Source organism: Balaenoptera physalus (assembly GCF_965194825.1).
Source record: "Balaenoptera physalus genome assembly, chromosome: 2".
NCBI classification, from domain to species: Eukaryota; Metazoa; Chordata; class Mammalia; order Artiodactyla; family Balaenopteridae; genus Balaenoptera; species Balaenoptera physalus.
Genome location: NC_138883.1, coordinates 136,639,133 through 136,651,527, shown reverse-complemented (window position 1 = coordinate 136,651,527; position 12,395 = coordinate 136,639,133). Strand labels below are relative to the sequence as shown.

At 49.2% G+C, this 12,395-nt stretch overlaps 1 protein-coding gene and 1 long non-coding RNA gene across 2 annotated transcripts in view; one reads left to right on the top strand and one right to left on the bottom strand.

The window, feature by feature from the left end:
• The window catches only part of LOC309654686, a 1,153,334-nt gene that overhangs the window by 867,830 nt on the left and 273,109 nt on the right, over nucleotides 1–12,395 (bottom strand). The window lies entirely within an intron of this gene.
• ST8SIA2 (ST8 alpha-N-acetyl-neuraminide alpha-2,8-sialyltransferase 2) overlaps nucleotides 1–12,395 on the top strand; it is a 91,682-nt gene that overhangs the window by 52,100 nt on the left and 27,187 nt on the right. The window contains exons 6-7 of the mRNA XM_082449101.1: nucleotides 6,382–6,668; nucleotides 6,871–12,395. The exon at nucleotides 6,871–12,395 is cut by the window's right edge and continues 27,187 nt beyond it. Coding sequence (XP_082305227.1) covers nucleotides 6,382–6,667 — 286 coding nt within the window. The 3' untranslated portion in view covers nucleotide 6,668; nucleotides 6,871–12,395. The remainder of the gene's footprint in view (nucleotides 1–6,381; nucleotides 6,669–6,870) is intronic.

The following is a 12,395-nucleotide window of genomic DNA, read 5'->3' as shown; positions in this document are numbered from 1 at the left end:
TACACTCCCACCTATGATTATTGAAAATACCTGTTTTCCCATAACCTCCCCAACATGATGTATCATCAACATCTATTATCTCTGCCAATCCAGTGAAAAATGGCATCTCGTTGTGTGAAATTGAATTCCTTTAATTATGAATGAGGTTAAATATAACTTTTTTTCTATTTGTAGTGGCCTCAGTTTAGATTCCAGAATCTAGCCAGAAGGTTTAAATCCCCAAGAAATGGTCTTGCTGGGTCCCTGCAGGGCCTCTAGCGACAGAAACGATACCTGTGCGGGAGCTGCAGTCTCTAGACTCCGTGGGGCCACCCCCACCTGTAGCAGGAGGAACGCCTTAAGTAACCGGCATCATGGTTTTTCCTTCTTTCTTTGGGCAACATACTGTCTAGGATGCTGTTAGCCCACCTTTCACATGGGAGAACCCAGTGGCTGCCTAGAAGGGTTTAGGGTAAGGCCAGGCTCCTTCCACCTCTCCTGCCAGTGCCCCCAAAGGGAGACATTAACCCCTACTTGCTAATCTTCACTCACTGCTTCGTTAAACAAAGATCTGTGAAGCACCCACTCTATGGGTGAGCTATGCTCGGATCTGGGGTTACATGGAAGCAAGAAGTCAACCCACTTGCTCATAGAAGTTTAAATTGTAGAGGAGAAGACAAGTAAACAAATCATTATAGCATAGCATGATCAGTGCTAGGATAGGAAAAGAACAACATACAGGACACAAAACCATCCAGGCAGGTCCTAGAAGGCTTCCTTCAGGGAAGCTGAGAAGGAGTTGCCAGCCAGGAGAAGTAGGAGGTGGTGGTGGTGTCCTGGAAGAAACCAGAAGTTCCTGGTGGCAGTGTGGCTGTGCATGCCAGGTGGTGGGAGGGATTTCAGGCCCAAATCTCAAGGGCTTCACAAGTTGGGCTGAGGCTGCTGGATGTTATCCTGTGGACCCCAGGAGTCATGGGGGAGCTTTTGGTGGCATGGTAATACTTGAGACTAGCCTGGCTTACTTGAGTGAGAACACTGGCTTGGGTAAGCATGGAGGCCTGGGGATCAGGAATCAGCCTCAAGCATCCCCAGGGCTTAACCAGCTCTGCACACCAGCCTCAAATTCTGAAACAAACCCCCCGATCTCCAGTTCCACAAAGCTGGGAAGCTACATCCTGAGATGCCCCCCAAGACACCAGAGCTCTAACGTGCACCCAAGGAAAGACAGCAATGGGCTTTGAGGCCCCTGGACCAGAGCCTGGGCTGGTGATGTAGATGACGAGAGACCAGGAGTCTGAGAACCCTGTTTCTGGCTTTGCTGATGGTCCTGTGCAAAGCATCACCAAGTATCCCTCGATGACCACCTGCGAGGCATTCCTGTTCCTTAAGGACGATATGAGCTATATCCCACAAAGTGCTTTCAGCTTCTTAGAGAAAGCCCCTTTGGTCACTTTTTCCAACCATGGCAACCACCATGCTTGCCACATACCAAGCACAGGAATCCAGGGAGAAGGACAAGTGTGCTTTGGTGATGATTTTGGCAATCTTCATTTATTGCCGTCCATGCTCATAAAATATGGCACTTAATTGTCTTGGCAATTGGGGTAACGAATTTGAAAAATAATTACTGCCTTTTTGGAGATTACTTTGCCTTCTAATTAAAGCCTCCAGACTGGGATATTAAAGGTGCATTGTCAATACAGCATCCTGGATGCACCCAGCTAACCTCGTTTAGGAAGGCAAAATTAATTAGTTTGTGTTTTAACACCCAGCTGTTATCTCAAGGAAAGAAATCGTCTACAAGTCGGCCATGCACACAGTCTCTAAATTGGCCAGGGCGACTGAGGAGCGATAAAGGAAATGGAGAGTGATTTGTTCTCGCATAACTGTCAGCTTCTAGAACAAGCTGCTCATTAAACGGCGCCCCCGTGTCCCTGTCAGACCTCACTCAGGAGCTCTTGTTTACCCACAGAGGCAGAATCGGAAATGAGAGGGTCCCTCCCTGCCACTGAGCTCTCAGTTCATTCTGGAGCCTCTTTTGCTGTTAACACCTTTCCCAGTGAGCGGTTCTGGACAGCAGATCTGAGAGTCTGGACGTTTCTATTCCTGTCCTAGCCGGCCAGAGTCACTAAGCTGCATGCACTGCTAGCTTCCCCCTCTCTCCTTTTCTACTTCTTCCCATTTCTCAATTCCATTTAAGTTCAACGTTGCCAAGTGCCATGGAATCCAGGATAATCAATTCTACTTTATGCTACAATAACAATCCCTGAAACTCTTGTGATTTAGCACAACAGAAGTTTATTTCTCATCCTCGCAAAGTGTGATACAGGTTGGTTGGAGCTGTCTTCCAACCAGTGACTCTAGGATGTAGGCTTCTTTCATCTTAGGCTGACATCATCTTTGCAGGAGGCACTGAGGTTCTCCAAGGCAGGAGTAAGCTCTCGGGGAACAGTTGGTCCAGCAGGGACCTTTCCTATTGCAGTCTATTGGCCAGAACTGGTCATGTGACCCCAGCTCATTTACAAGGGATGCTGAGAGATATAGGCAAGCCCATGCAGGATTGGTTGAGGGATACTGTCTCTGCCATAGTGCCTTGGCTGCACCACACACAGAGCCAGGTGCCTCTGATGACCCCACAAAGGAGTGTAAGGCATGGCCTCTGCTCTTGGGGAGATCACAGTACAGTTTTGAGTGAGAGTCCAACCCATACAGTAATGAAGGATCAGCTCGGGTTGATAAGTACAATAGGATCCATGGAAACAAAACTCATAATAATAAGGGGGGAATGACTAACTCAGTTTGAGCTGAGAAGAGAGTAGAACAAAGGGAGCATTTCCAGGAAGACGTGATTCACGTGCTCAGTTTGAGGGGGAAAAAAAAAAAGAGAGTTCACCAAGAGGACATGTATGGGAAAGGCACATCTACGGGGAGGGCACTGCACGCGTCTGGGTAAACTCAGACCCACCTATGAGCTACTTGGACGTTTCCCCACTGATTCAATTCTTCCCTGCCTCTCTCTGGGCAGAGCATCGATGGCTTGAAAGGAAATTTATTTCTGAAAGCCTTACCCTGCTAAGCCCTTGCAATCAGAAAATAAACAAACCGCAAATCCCTAATCTGTCATGTGGCCGTTGTTAGGGCTTGAATTTCTCAGGGAGTGAACAGTCTTTGAGATGCTCTCATGAGGGGACACAGCCCGTGGCTCGTGTGTCCCTGGATAGTGTCAACAGCAGCTGCAGCCAGCTCATCCCCAGCCCCGACAATGCCCCCACCCCCCAGAATCACCATGGAGTGAAAAAAGCCCAAGAACCAGGAGTGGGGAGGCTGCATTTTATCCAAGCTCTATCTGACCAGCTGCGTGAGAGGTTTGCCTCTTTTCAGGCAAGTCACCCTGGATTCTCACTTTTTCCTCTGTAAATTGAAAGAAGAGGACAAGTTCAATCCAGGAGAACAGTGGATTACCCATAGATATGGTCTGTTAACTCACCCAATAGGGACTCACCGGATTTAAAAAAAAATTTAAAGTAGTTGCCAACATTTAAAAGTTTGGAGAATTTGTGTTAAAATCCAGATTTCTGATACCTTTGAAAAAATCAGAAAATTTGACATGACCATACAAGACAACAATAAAACCAGCTACCCCTTTAGATGCCACAGTCCCCACCACTTCCTATTGCCTTGGCAACACAGAGGCCAGTGTCAGTTTTCCTTACACACATGTCCCAACTCCCAGCTCGCTCAGCTATATCCCCTGCCAGACCGCTGAGCTAGATGAGTTCTCCAGGCCCAATTGTCTTTAAAACACAATGACTATCCCTTATGCTTACTTTTTCCCCCTCTTTTCTCTAAGTAAGTCTCGTTCTTAGGTTCTTTTGGCAGAACCACCTACCAGTTAGAGCAGGGCTTCTTAGCCTTGACTGCACATTTGAATTACTGGGGGAGGTTTTAAAAATCCCAGCGTCCAGGCTGCACCTGGATGTAGGACCCAGGATGGGTCCTCTTAAAGCTCCAGGTGATTCCAGGGGGCAGCCTAGGTTGAGAACCATTGAGTTAAAGCTGAAAGTGCAATGGACTAGCTCAAGAGGGGGTGAGCTCCCCGTTATTAGATGTAGTTAAGCCGAGGTGGATAAGCACTTGGCAAGGGTCAGCTGCTGCTCTTCTGGATTCTTCTCCTCCATGCACTCTCCCTGCCTTCACCCCCCAGGGTCCTCCCAAGCTCAGCTCAGCCCCACTGAGCGTATAGAGTATTGAGGTAGTCTAAGGAAGGGCTCCCTATCTAATAAGCCCCAGTCTCAGCATCAAGCATCCCCCTGAGCCAGCACCATGCCTCCTACATATCGGCTGGGATGAAACTTCTCAACCATGCAGGACAGAAATGATGAAGTTCCATGGTACGTCCGCCAACTCTTTTCCTATTATTTTTTTATTGTGTCTGCAGTTACTAGAGCCATTCTTCTGTCCTCTGCCTCTACCCCTCTGTCTGATTCCAGGTTGGAAAATTCAGCTGCAGGGAAGTTTCTTGGCTCAGACAAGATGAAAAAGGAGAGGGTACAAAGAAAGGGGCCTTCAACTGACAGACTTATGAAACAACAGCAGTTGTGAAAGGGGGCCACCTGCAGTGCCCAGAAGAATCATGTTCACTCTGATTCTGGCTGTTGGGGACCACAGACTCCATCATCAATGCTAGGGGGGAAATTCAGATCACCCTGGCCTGACAGAAAGGATGGGGTGGGAGGGAGCCTTGAAATAAATTTTATTATATCCAATAGTATATGATTTACTGAAATTATATGGGTTATTAGGGATCTATAACCCTGTCTGATACAAAGGCTAATGCCTCCCTCAAAAGCTAAAGGATTTAAGCTTGAGTCTCTGAAATGTTTGGGGGTTCCTATTTTGGAGTTGCAGAAGGATCCTCTTGCCAAAGGAAGGGTATACTTGGGCTTCTAGAGAAGCTGTCCCCAAACTTTGAGCTAGAAGCACTGTTAATAATGTAAAACAGTTGTAACTTTCAGCAATATGTAAGTGTTCTGTCTAGCATCGTTTTACCTTCTGGCATGAATTTAACTGACATGCGTGACTTTATAGTCTCGGGCATCACTGTGCCGAGGTGCCGTGGGGAACTTCGTTGGCCTGTGCTTCCGGTGGGGAGTGGGTGTTTTTCACAGTGGCAAATGGGAGCTCGTGGGATGGGGGCCCACAGAGTGTGTTTGAGTACCGAAAACCACGGACACTGTCTAGTGTAGACACAGTAGTAAGGAGTTTGTGATAGGGAAGTACGGCTTTCCACCAAGGCAAACGCATTACATTTAAAAGGGTTCAGCGTTGGGTAAGTGGAAGGTTTTACTAGAAATAAAGAGGTTGGACCACGCATCCCAGTGGGTTCTAAATCCAAGCAGGAGGAAAACCATGATGGAAAACAAAAATGATGGCAAAGAGAGTGTCTATTTTCCCACTTCTGGAGACACTTCTGGATTGTGCTGGAATTTGGAGGCTGTCTTGGCGGTCCCTTGGTCTGTGCCCCATCATTGCATAAATGTGAAAAAGTGGGTCCAGCAGGGAGAAGCAACTTGCTCAGAGGCACACAGGTAGCTGTAGACAGAACTGTCACCGAAACCCCCTCTCAACCTCTGTTGCTTAGCCTGTGAAATGAAGATGGTTTCTTCCTCACTTCTTCCTCGATTAAGGTAAACCAAGGCCCTCTATGTACAAAGGTAGCTCAGCCCCTCACTCAACACAGGAAGCCCTTAGCCTAAAGCTCTGCTCTCCCCGCCCTGCCCCTGCCCCGTGTTTCCTCTCATACTCCCGACAGATTCCCTTGCAGAACCCAGCCTCACAGGGCAGGCCACTGTTTGCTGCTCCCTCTGCCCTCCAGGGAAGCCACATACGCTCAGAGATGGGCAGCCTGCATCAGAGGCGGAAGGGGGCGGGGGCGGGGCCTGTGGGCGGGGATGGGAAAGAAATCTGACGATGCTTAGGAGGCAAGGAGGTCAACCCCTGCCAAAGTCAGGTGAGGCAATAGGCGGTGGGCACCATGCAAGAGGCGGCCCTTTATCAGGGTCGGCAAACTATGGTGCAGACACACCCGTGTGTGCTGTCCGTGGCGCTCTCGTGCTACAACGGCAGAGGCCAGGAGTATGGCCGCAAAGCCAACAATTGTTGCCACCTGGCCCTTTACAGAAAAAGTTTGCCAGCCCCTGCTTTAGATTTCAACCGGCCTGAGCTCAAGTCAAGGTCCTGCCCTTTCTACCTAGGTGAACTTGGGTAAGCCCCTTTCATCTCTCAGCCTCATGTCTGCAGCTCGCAGGAGGCAGGCTGTGGCCCAGGACAGAATCGTCCCCTTCCTGGAAAGGATGATTCGCAAACTCAGGTTTCTTTTTTGTTTTTTGTTTTTTTTCCCAGATACTGGCTGACTAACAAAGTTCACATCAAAAGACCCACCACGGGCCTCTTGATGTACACCCTGGCCACGCGTTTCTGCAACCAGATCTACCTCTATGGCTTCTGGCCCTTTCCGCTAGATCAGAACCAGAACCCCGTCAAGTACCACTATTACGACAGCCTCAAGTACGGCTACACTTCCCAGGCCGGCCCCCATACCATGCCCTTGGAGTTCAAGGCCCTGAAGAGCCTGCATGAGCAGGGGGCTTTGAAACTGACTGTCGGCCAGTGCGACGGGGCCACGTAAGGTGAGCGCCCCGTGGGACTCAGTGGCTCACATTTCCTGCCGGCTACACCACAGGCAGATGGGAGTCGGGGTGGCACAAACTCTAGAACAAGCAGGCTAGTGGTTTTCTTTGTTCAAGTGTAAAACAGTGACCAGAATATATATATCTATACCTGCATATATATATTGACCTGAGTATTTATAACTGTGTGGTGTTCATCTAGCATTAGGCAGATAAGCCACAGGAAGAAGGCGTGGAGAACCCACCTGGATCAGATTGAGACTCAGTGCATCTTTGGGGGCAGAAGGACTTGACAGGAAGAGAAGTCAGTCCCATGACTTTGGATGACACACTGCCTCCCAAGTTGGAGGGACCTTTGGGCTCATGGATGATTGGAGAACCACCTGTTGGCAGCTGCCCCGAGCCTCTGAGAAATGTGGATTCTGGGTGAGCCAAGACCAGAGGGGACAACTTGACCCAAGTCTAAAATGGTGCTGTTCCCAGGAAGAGGGAGGTTGGAACATTCAGCCCAGCCAAGGAGCACACAGTCACCAAGGAGCAGAGGCCACGTCAGAGCTGAGGACTTGGTTCCATGAACTTAGAGTTGAACTGCCCGCAGGACGAACCGCGGTTGACCCATCTGTCCCAGACCAGCCTCCATAGCTCTGGAGAGAAGGCTGGAGAAGACACGGTGGACAGGTCCTATTCTGGCTTTGCAAGAACCCCCAAGAACCTGGGACGGAGCAGGCAGATGACACTAAATTGCTAGGGTGTTCCAAATCGTGTTTTCAAAAAATCGCAGCTTCCCACTAAGAGTCAGCACTCCAGCTCCAAATAAGGCAAAAGAGTGTCCAAAATGTGGTGGTTGTTCTTTAAAGCCACTTGAGTTATCAAGGAGGAAGGGACCCTGGGCTTTCATCCTCAGGGTTAACCTCCTTCCTGCTCTGTTAGAATGTCACAGGAGGGACTGCACTATTCCCTTCTGCCTCCAGGGAAGCCGCTGCAAAAGCGTGAAAGGGCACCACAAAGATAAATGTCATTCCTTTAAAATATATATGATTGCCTTTCTGGGTGCCTCGGGAGCCCCAGAGTGTGAGGCCTGGAAGAATGTTAAGCGTCAAGCTCCATTTCTCTACAGCCACTGTGTTTGCTTTCTGCATTGTGCACTCCAGGGGGGGCGTCTCTGCAGCCAGACTGCTGTGTCAATGTCACTTTCTTGTCACTTTCCTACCCTGATCGTCACACTCACCGGCACTGAGCTCCAACACTGAGGTTTCCAGCTCTGTGGGGAGAGGTTCCAATGTCCATCCCCACCTTCCTCTTTTCACAGAGGCACTGATTTTAGAATTTGGCAAAATCCTTTTCCCCCCTATTAAGATTAAGAGTTAAGACTTTTTTTAAAACCCAAAGCCAAATGTAGTATCCAAATACTGGACATAATCTCCCCAGGGAAACCTGGGCTTGATGCCAATATTTTAGGGGCTGGAATGACAGGTCACATGTAGACAAGCATTAGCCAGCTTGATTTGTTAGCTTGAGTCCCTTGCCTGATAAATAAGTGTTTTAAAATATATTTGAAAGATAAGTAAAAAAACATTATCTTGAAGGTGAAGGGGGTTAAGAAAAGGGATCAAGATCTGCTCCCAAGCATATGAGACTGGACATAATTAATCAATGGCAATTCAAGCAGGACATTTGCTCTAAATTAATGCCTGATGGGAAGCCAGTGGAGACAGTGGAAGGATGCTCAGAACCTATTAACCCTGCATGCGGACGCTCCAGCTCCAAACCAAGATCACGATACTACATCTCCGTGTTTCTTCCCTTGTTGTTCTTCTTGTTGACGCTTGAAGTCTGAGATTTGGGATTTGCATTATAAAAGTAATATTTAAAAAAGCAACAGCCCTAACAGGCTCTATGGGAACAGAATGGTTTGGACTTCTCACACGAAGTGGAAATAATTAGTATCATATTTTACACTTCTCCAGGGCCTTTCATCATGAGGATCTCAGAGGCCTTGGAAGACATTTCATTGTTGAAGCTTGCAGTGCCCTGGGGAACAGGCAAAATTGCCAGTGGGACCTCAGTGGATTAGCTAAGGCCTTGGGTTCCAGAAGGTTCCAGTGGTGAATGCAGAGAGGAACCCGATGTCAGGTCTTGGACTTAGCCCTGCGTTCCACATACCTGCCAGTGCCCACCTGAAGGGGAGTAAAGGGGCCAGAGCTCTTTGGAAAACACGGTTTTCTTTCTGTCTCTTCTTGGTTTTGGTTCCTTAAACTGAAATTGATGGAGTGGAAAGGGAAGGAACTCTTAAAACCTGCCTCTGGGTTCTCTCCAGAGAAGGCTGGGGACCCAGGACAATCCACACATCACCATTCCCAACCCGCAGGCCCTGTACTGCCAAAACACTTTGGCCCTGTGATGGCGTGAGTTCCAGAGACCTCGGCTTCCCCTCCCCCCACGCCCTCTCCATCTGGGCGCCATGATCAGGAGGCAGCCTGTCCTTTTCTCCCATTTAGAGCTCAATTTGCCCAAGATTCCCCTGCAGCCTCTGACGCAGCCCAGCTAGTCTGGGGCAGCCCCACGGAGTCCCGGCCTGTACCTGGTACCCGGTACCCTGATCTGCTGCCTTGTAATAACAGTGGCCACAGGCCTCCGGGAGCAGGTGGTCAGTCAGCCAACCTCCTTTTGACCATCAGTCAATCCCCAGTCACCCCATCATCACCCACCCTGAAGCCCCTCAGATCTTCTCCATTCGCCTCAAAACCCCAAATGACTCCCACCGTCAGCCTCCTCCTTCCGTGAAGAGATGGAATCATCTGAAATGCAGTCTCTCCTCAAAATCTCTTGATCTCTCCCCTCCCCTTTCACTTCCTTCCTCCCACTTCTGAGGAAATGACATTCGTCCTCTCACTGGTCCTCAGCCGCTCTGCCGCCTCTGTCCTCTCTTTCCACCAACAGGCACTCATTCCACCCATCCTGGCTCCTGTGGCTCGTCCCTTCACCAACAGACCTGGGGGTGTGGGGCTTTCTGGTGCTGGCACCACCTTTCCTCTCGACCCCCTTGTGGCCCCCATGCTCCTGGGACCAGAGACTCAGCTGCCACGTCAAAAGCCCTTTCTCATCACCAAGCTTTTTGCACTGCTTGGCTCTACACTGACTCCTCCTGGACGTTCCCTGTCCCCTCGGTGCCCAGGAAGCCACGTTCTCGTGACTCTTCTCTTTTGCCAATGCCCCTTTGTTGTTTATTTATGTATTTATTTATTTATGTATTTATGATTTATTTATTGACACCCTTACCTTAATCTTAAAAGTAGCTGAGGTAGATCCAACCATTATTTCCCTCTCTCCTTTTGCCCCACACTTAGACCTTCCCCACCTTGGCGTCCTCTCCTCGGCCCCCTTTCATCACATCCCTGCACACTCATCAGCAACCTCCTGCCTTCCTTTGGAGCCATCCTCCACTTCCTGCAGCCTAGCGCCTCCCCTGAGCTCCAGGCTCGATTGCACACTGCTCGTTGGTCATTCACCCCATCTGCTCCGGCAGCGCCAGAAACTCAACATCTCTGAAGCCTAGTGTATCATCTCTGCCTCCCCTTCCTCTACAATCTCTCCTTTTACTGTTAGAAGACCCATGATCCTCTCAACCACCCAATTCTGAGACCCTAAAGTCATCTTCATTTCTTCTCCATGCATTCCCTTGCTACTCTTGCACTATCCTTGCCTTCTGGTCTCTCAATTTCAGCAGCAGTCTCCTCTCCCAGATTTCCTCTGGGCATGCTTGCATGTTCTCCAGTCCATCTTAAACATTCATAGAGACTTTTTTTTTTATCTCCAGCCATTCACAAACTTTTAAAATAATGTACAAGTCTTCGTCCTGACATTACAGACCATCCAGTAAAGCCCCATCCTTCCTTTACACCTTGTACCAGTCCATCTAGAATGGCCGTCATTCCTGGAAGGGGTGCCCGGTTTTCCTGTCTCTGTGCCTTTGGTCTTGCTGTTCTCATCCCCTGGAACACTCTCTTCTGGTTCTTTCGAGGCCCATGCAGAAACCACATCTTTCATGAAGCCCCCTCCTGATCTACCAACCACTGGGATCTCTCCCTCCGCTGAACCACCATAGCACTTTATTTGTACCTTTCTCATGGCACGTACCATATTCTGCCTTGTATTATAGTTATTGTGCACTTGTCTTATGACCGTTCTTAGATTGTAAGCTCGCCAAGGGCAGGGACCGTGTTTTCTTCATCCATGTCCATCACAGCACCAGGGGTGGTGCATAGCACACAGCAATTGCTCAATAAATGTTTGTTGGATTAAATCCTCAATGCCTATCAAGAGTTGTATAATTAAGAAAGTCATTTTGTGTCTTATAGTGTCACAGGAACTTCCAAAGAATCATGTGAGTTGGGAAGATGCAGAAATCATTATCCCCATTGTATAAGTCATAAGACTGAGGCAAAAACCACATGAAGCCACATAGCTCACCAAAAGAATTTGCATCCAGGTCTTCTGGTCCCCACTCCAGGGCTTTTTCTGTTCATTCTTGCAGTTGAGTCACTGTAAACTGAAAACTGACCTTAGGCAAGGTCCTGGCTGCCACAGGTCTGGGCATCAACTTCACAGAGTCGGGCAAACCTTACTGTGAACCCCTGCTCATGTGCCCATCAGCACAGGCAAAATCTTGCTCTTTTTTGGAGAGGACAAAAGCCATTCAGGTTTTACCAGGCCCAGGGGGTGGAGCTGTGGGACCTCATAAATCATTCCCGCTGCTGTTGTCACAGGGTAGAAACCATCCGTCCAGATGGCAAAGAGACTACCAGCTCCAAGGGGCTGCTGTTTGATAAACCTCTTCATGTCTAATTAAGGCTCCCCTTCCAGAATGAATGGAACAGGAACAGGAATGAATGATGCCAGTCAGATGGGACTCCAGACACGCATGCTGCCTCATGAATGCCCTTAATAGCATCCCCAATGACACTGACAGCCTGCCCCAGCCTGCCTGTCTCTCACCAGCACTTCCGGATGTCATCATCTTTTCCCATCTTTATCCCCATCCTTTCGTTTTCTCCTCTCCAGGGCTCTTTACCCTGGCACCCACCAAAATCAGGGTGAACCTTGGAGAGCCAAGTTATAGCTCTTCCTGGGGACCTGACCCCTGGCCTGGGGCAATGCAGTGAAGTGGCAGGAGGGGAGGAGACAGGGGCCACTCTATGCCATAGAACAAGGAGCTGTTCTGGTGGTGGGCCATCCATAGCAATGAGAGGTTTCCATGGTTACTGTCTAGAAGCAATGTTTTTGTCGCCCTTGGGCTTCATGACAAGGGTAGGAGTTTCATTTCCATCCTTAGTGGTCCAGGTGGTGGGACCAGTTTCCACATACAGTGCATTGAGCTCTCCAACCCCAGGTCATCCCATGTGTTTAGAATCACCCCAGTTGGCTGTAGCCAAAGCCCAACAGAACCACCCAGCAAGGACACTGAAGGTCCTTTGTGGCCTCTCTCCGTCTTCCTTGCCACTTCCTCAGCCATCCCACCTCCCCCTAGAACTTGGGGTGGGAAATGGGATTCCCAAGGGGTTCCAAGACATGCGTCAAGAAAACCCCAAATACTCCAGCCATGACAACATGTTCAAGTATTAAAGAGGCTTCCCTAAAACTGATCTAGCACTAGCTGTCAGCAGCCAGTCCTTGGGGAAGTAATAGAATATGAGGAGCTGACAGCCAGGTGGTGGGGAGATGGCCCCG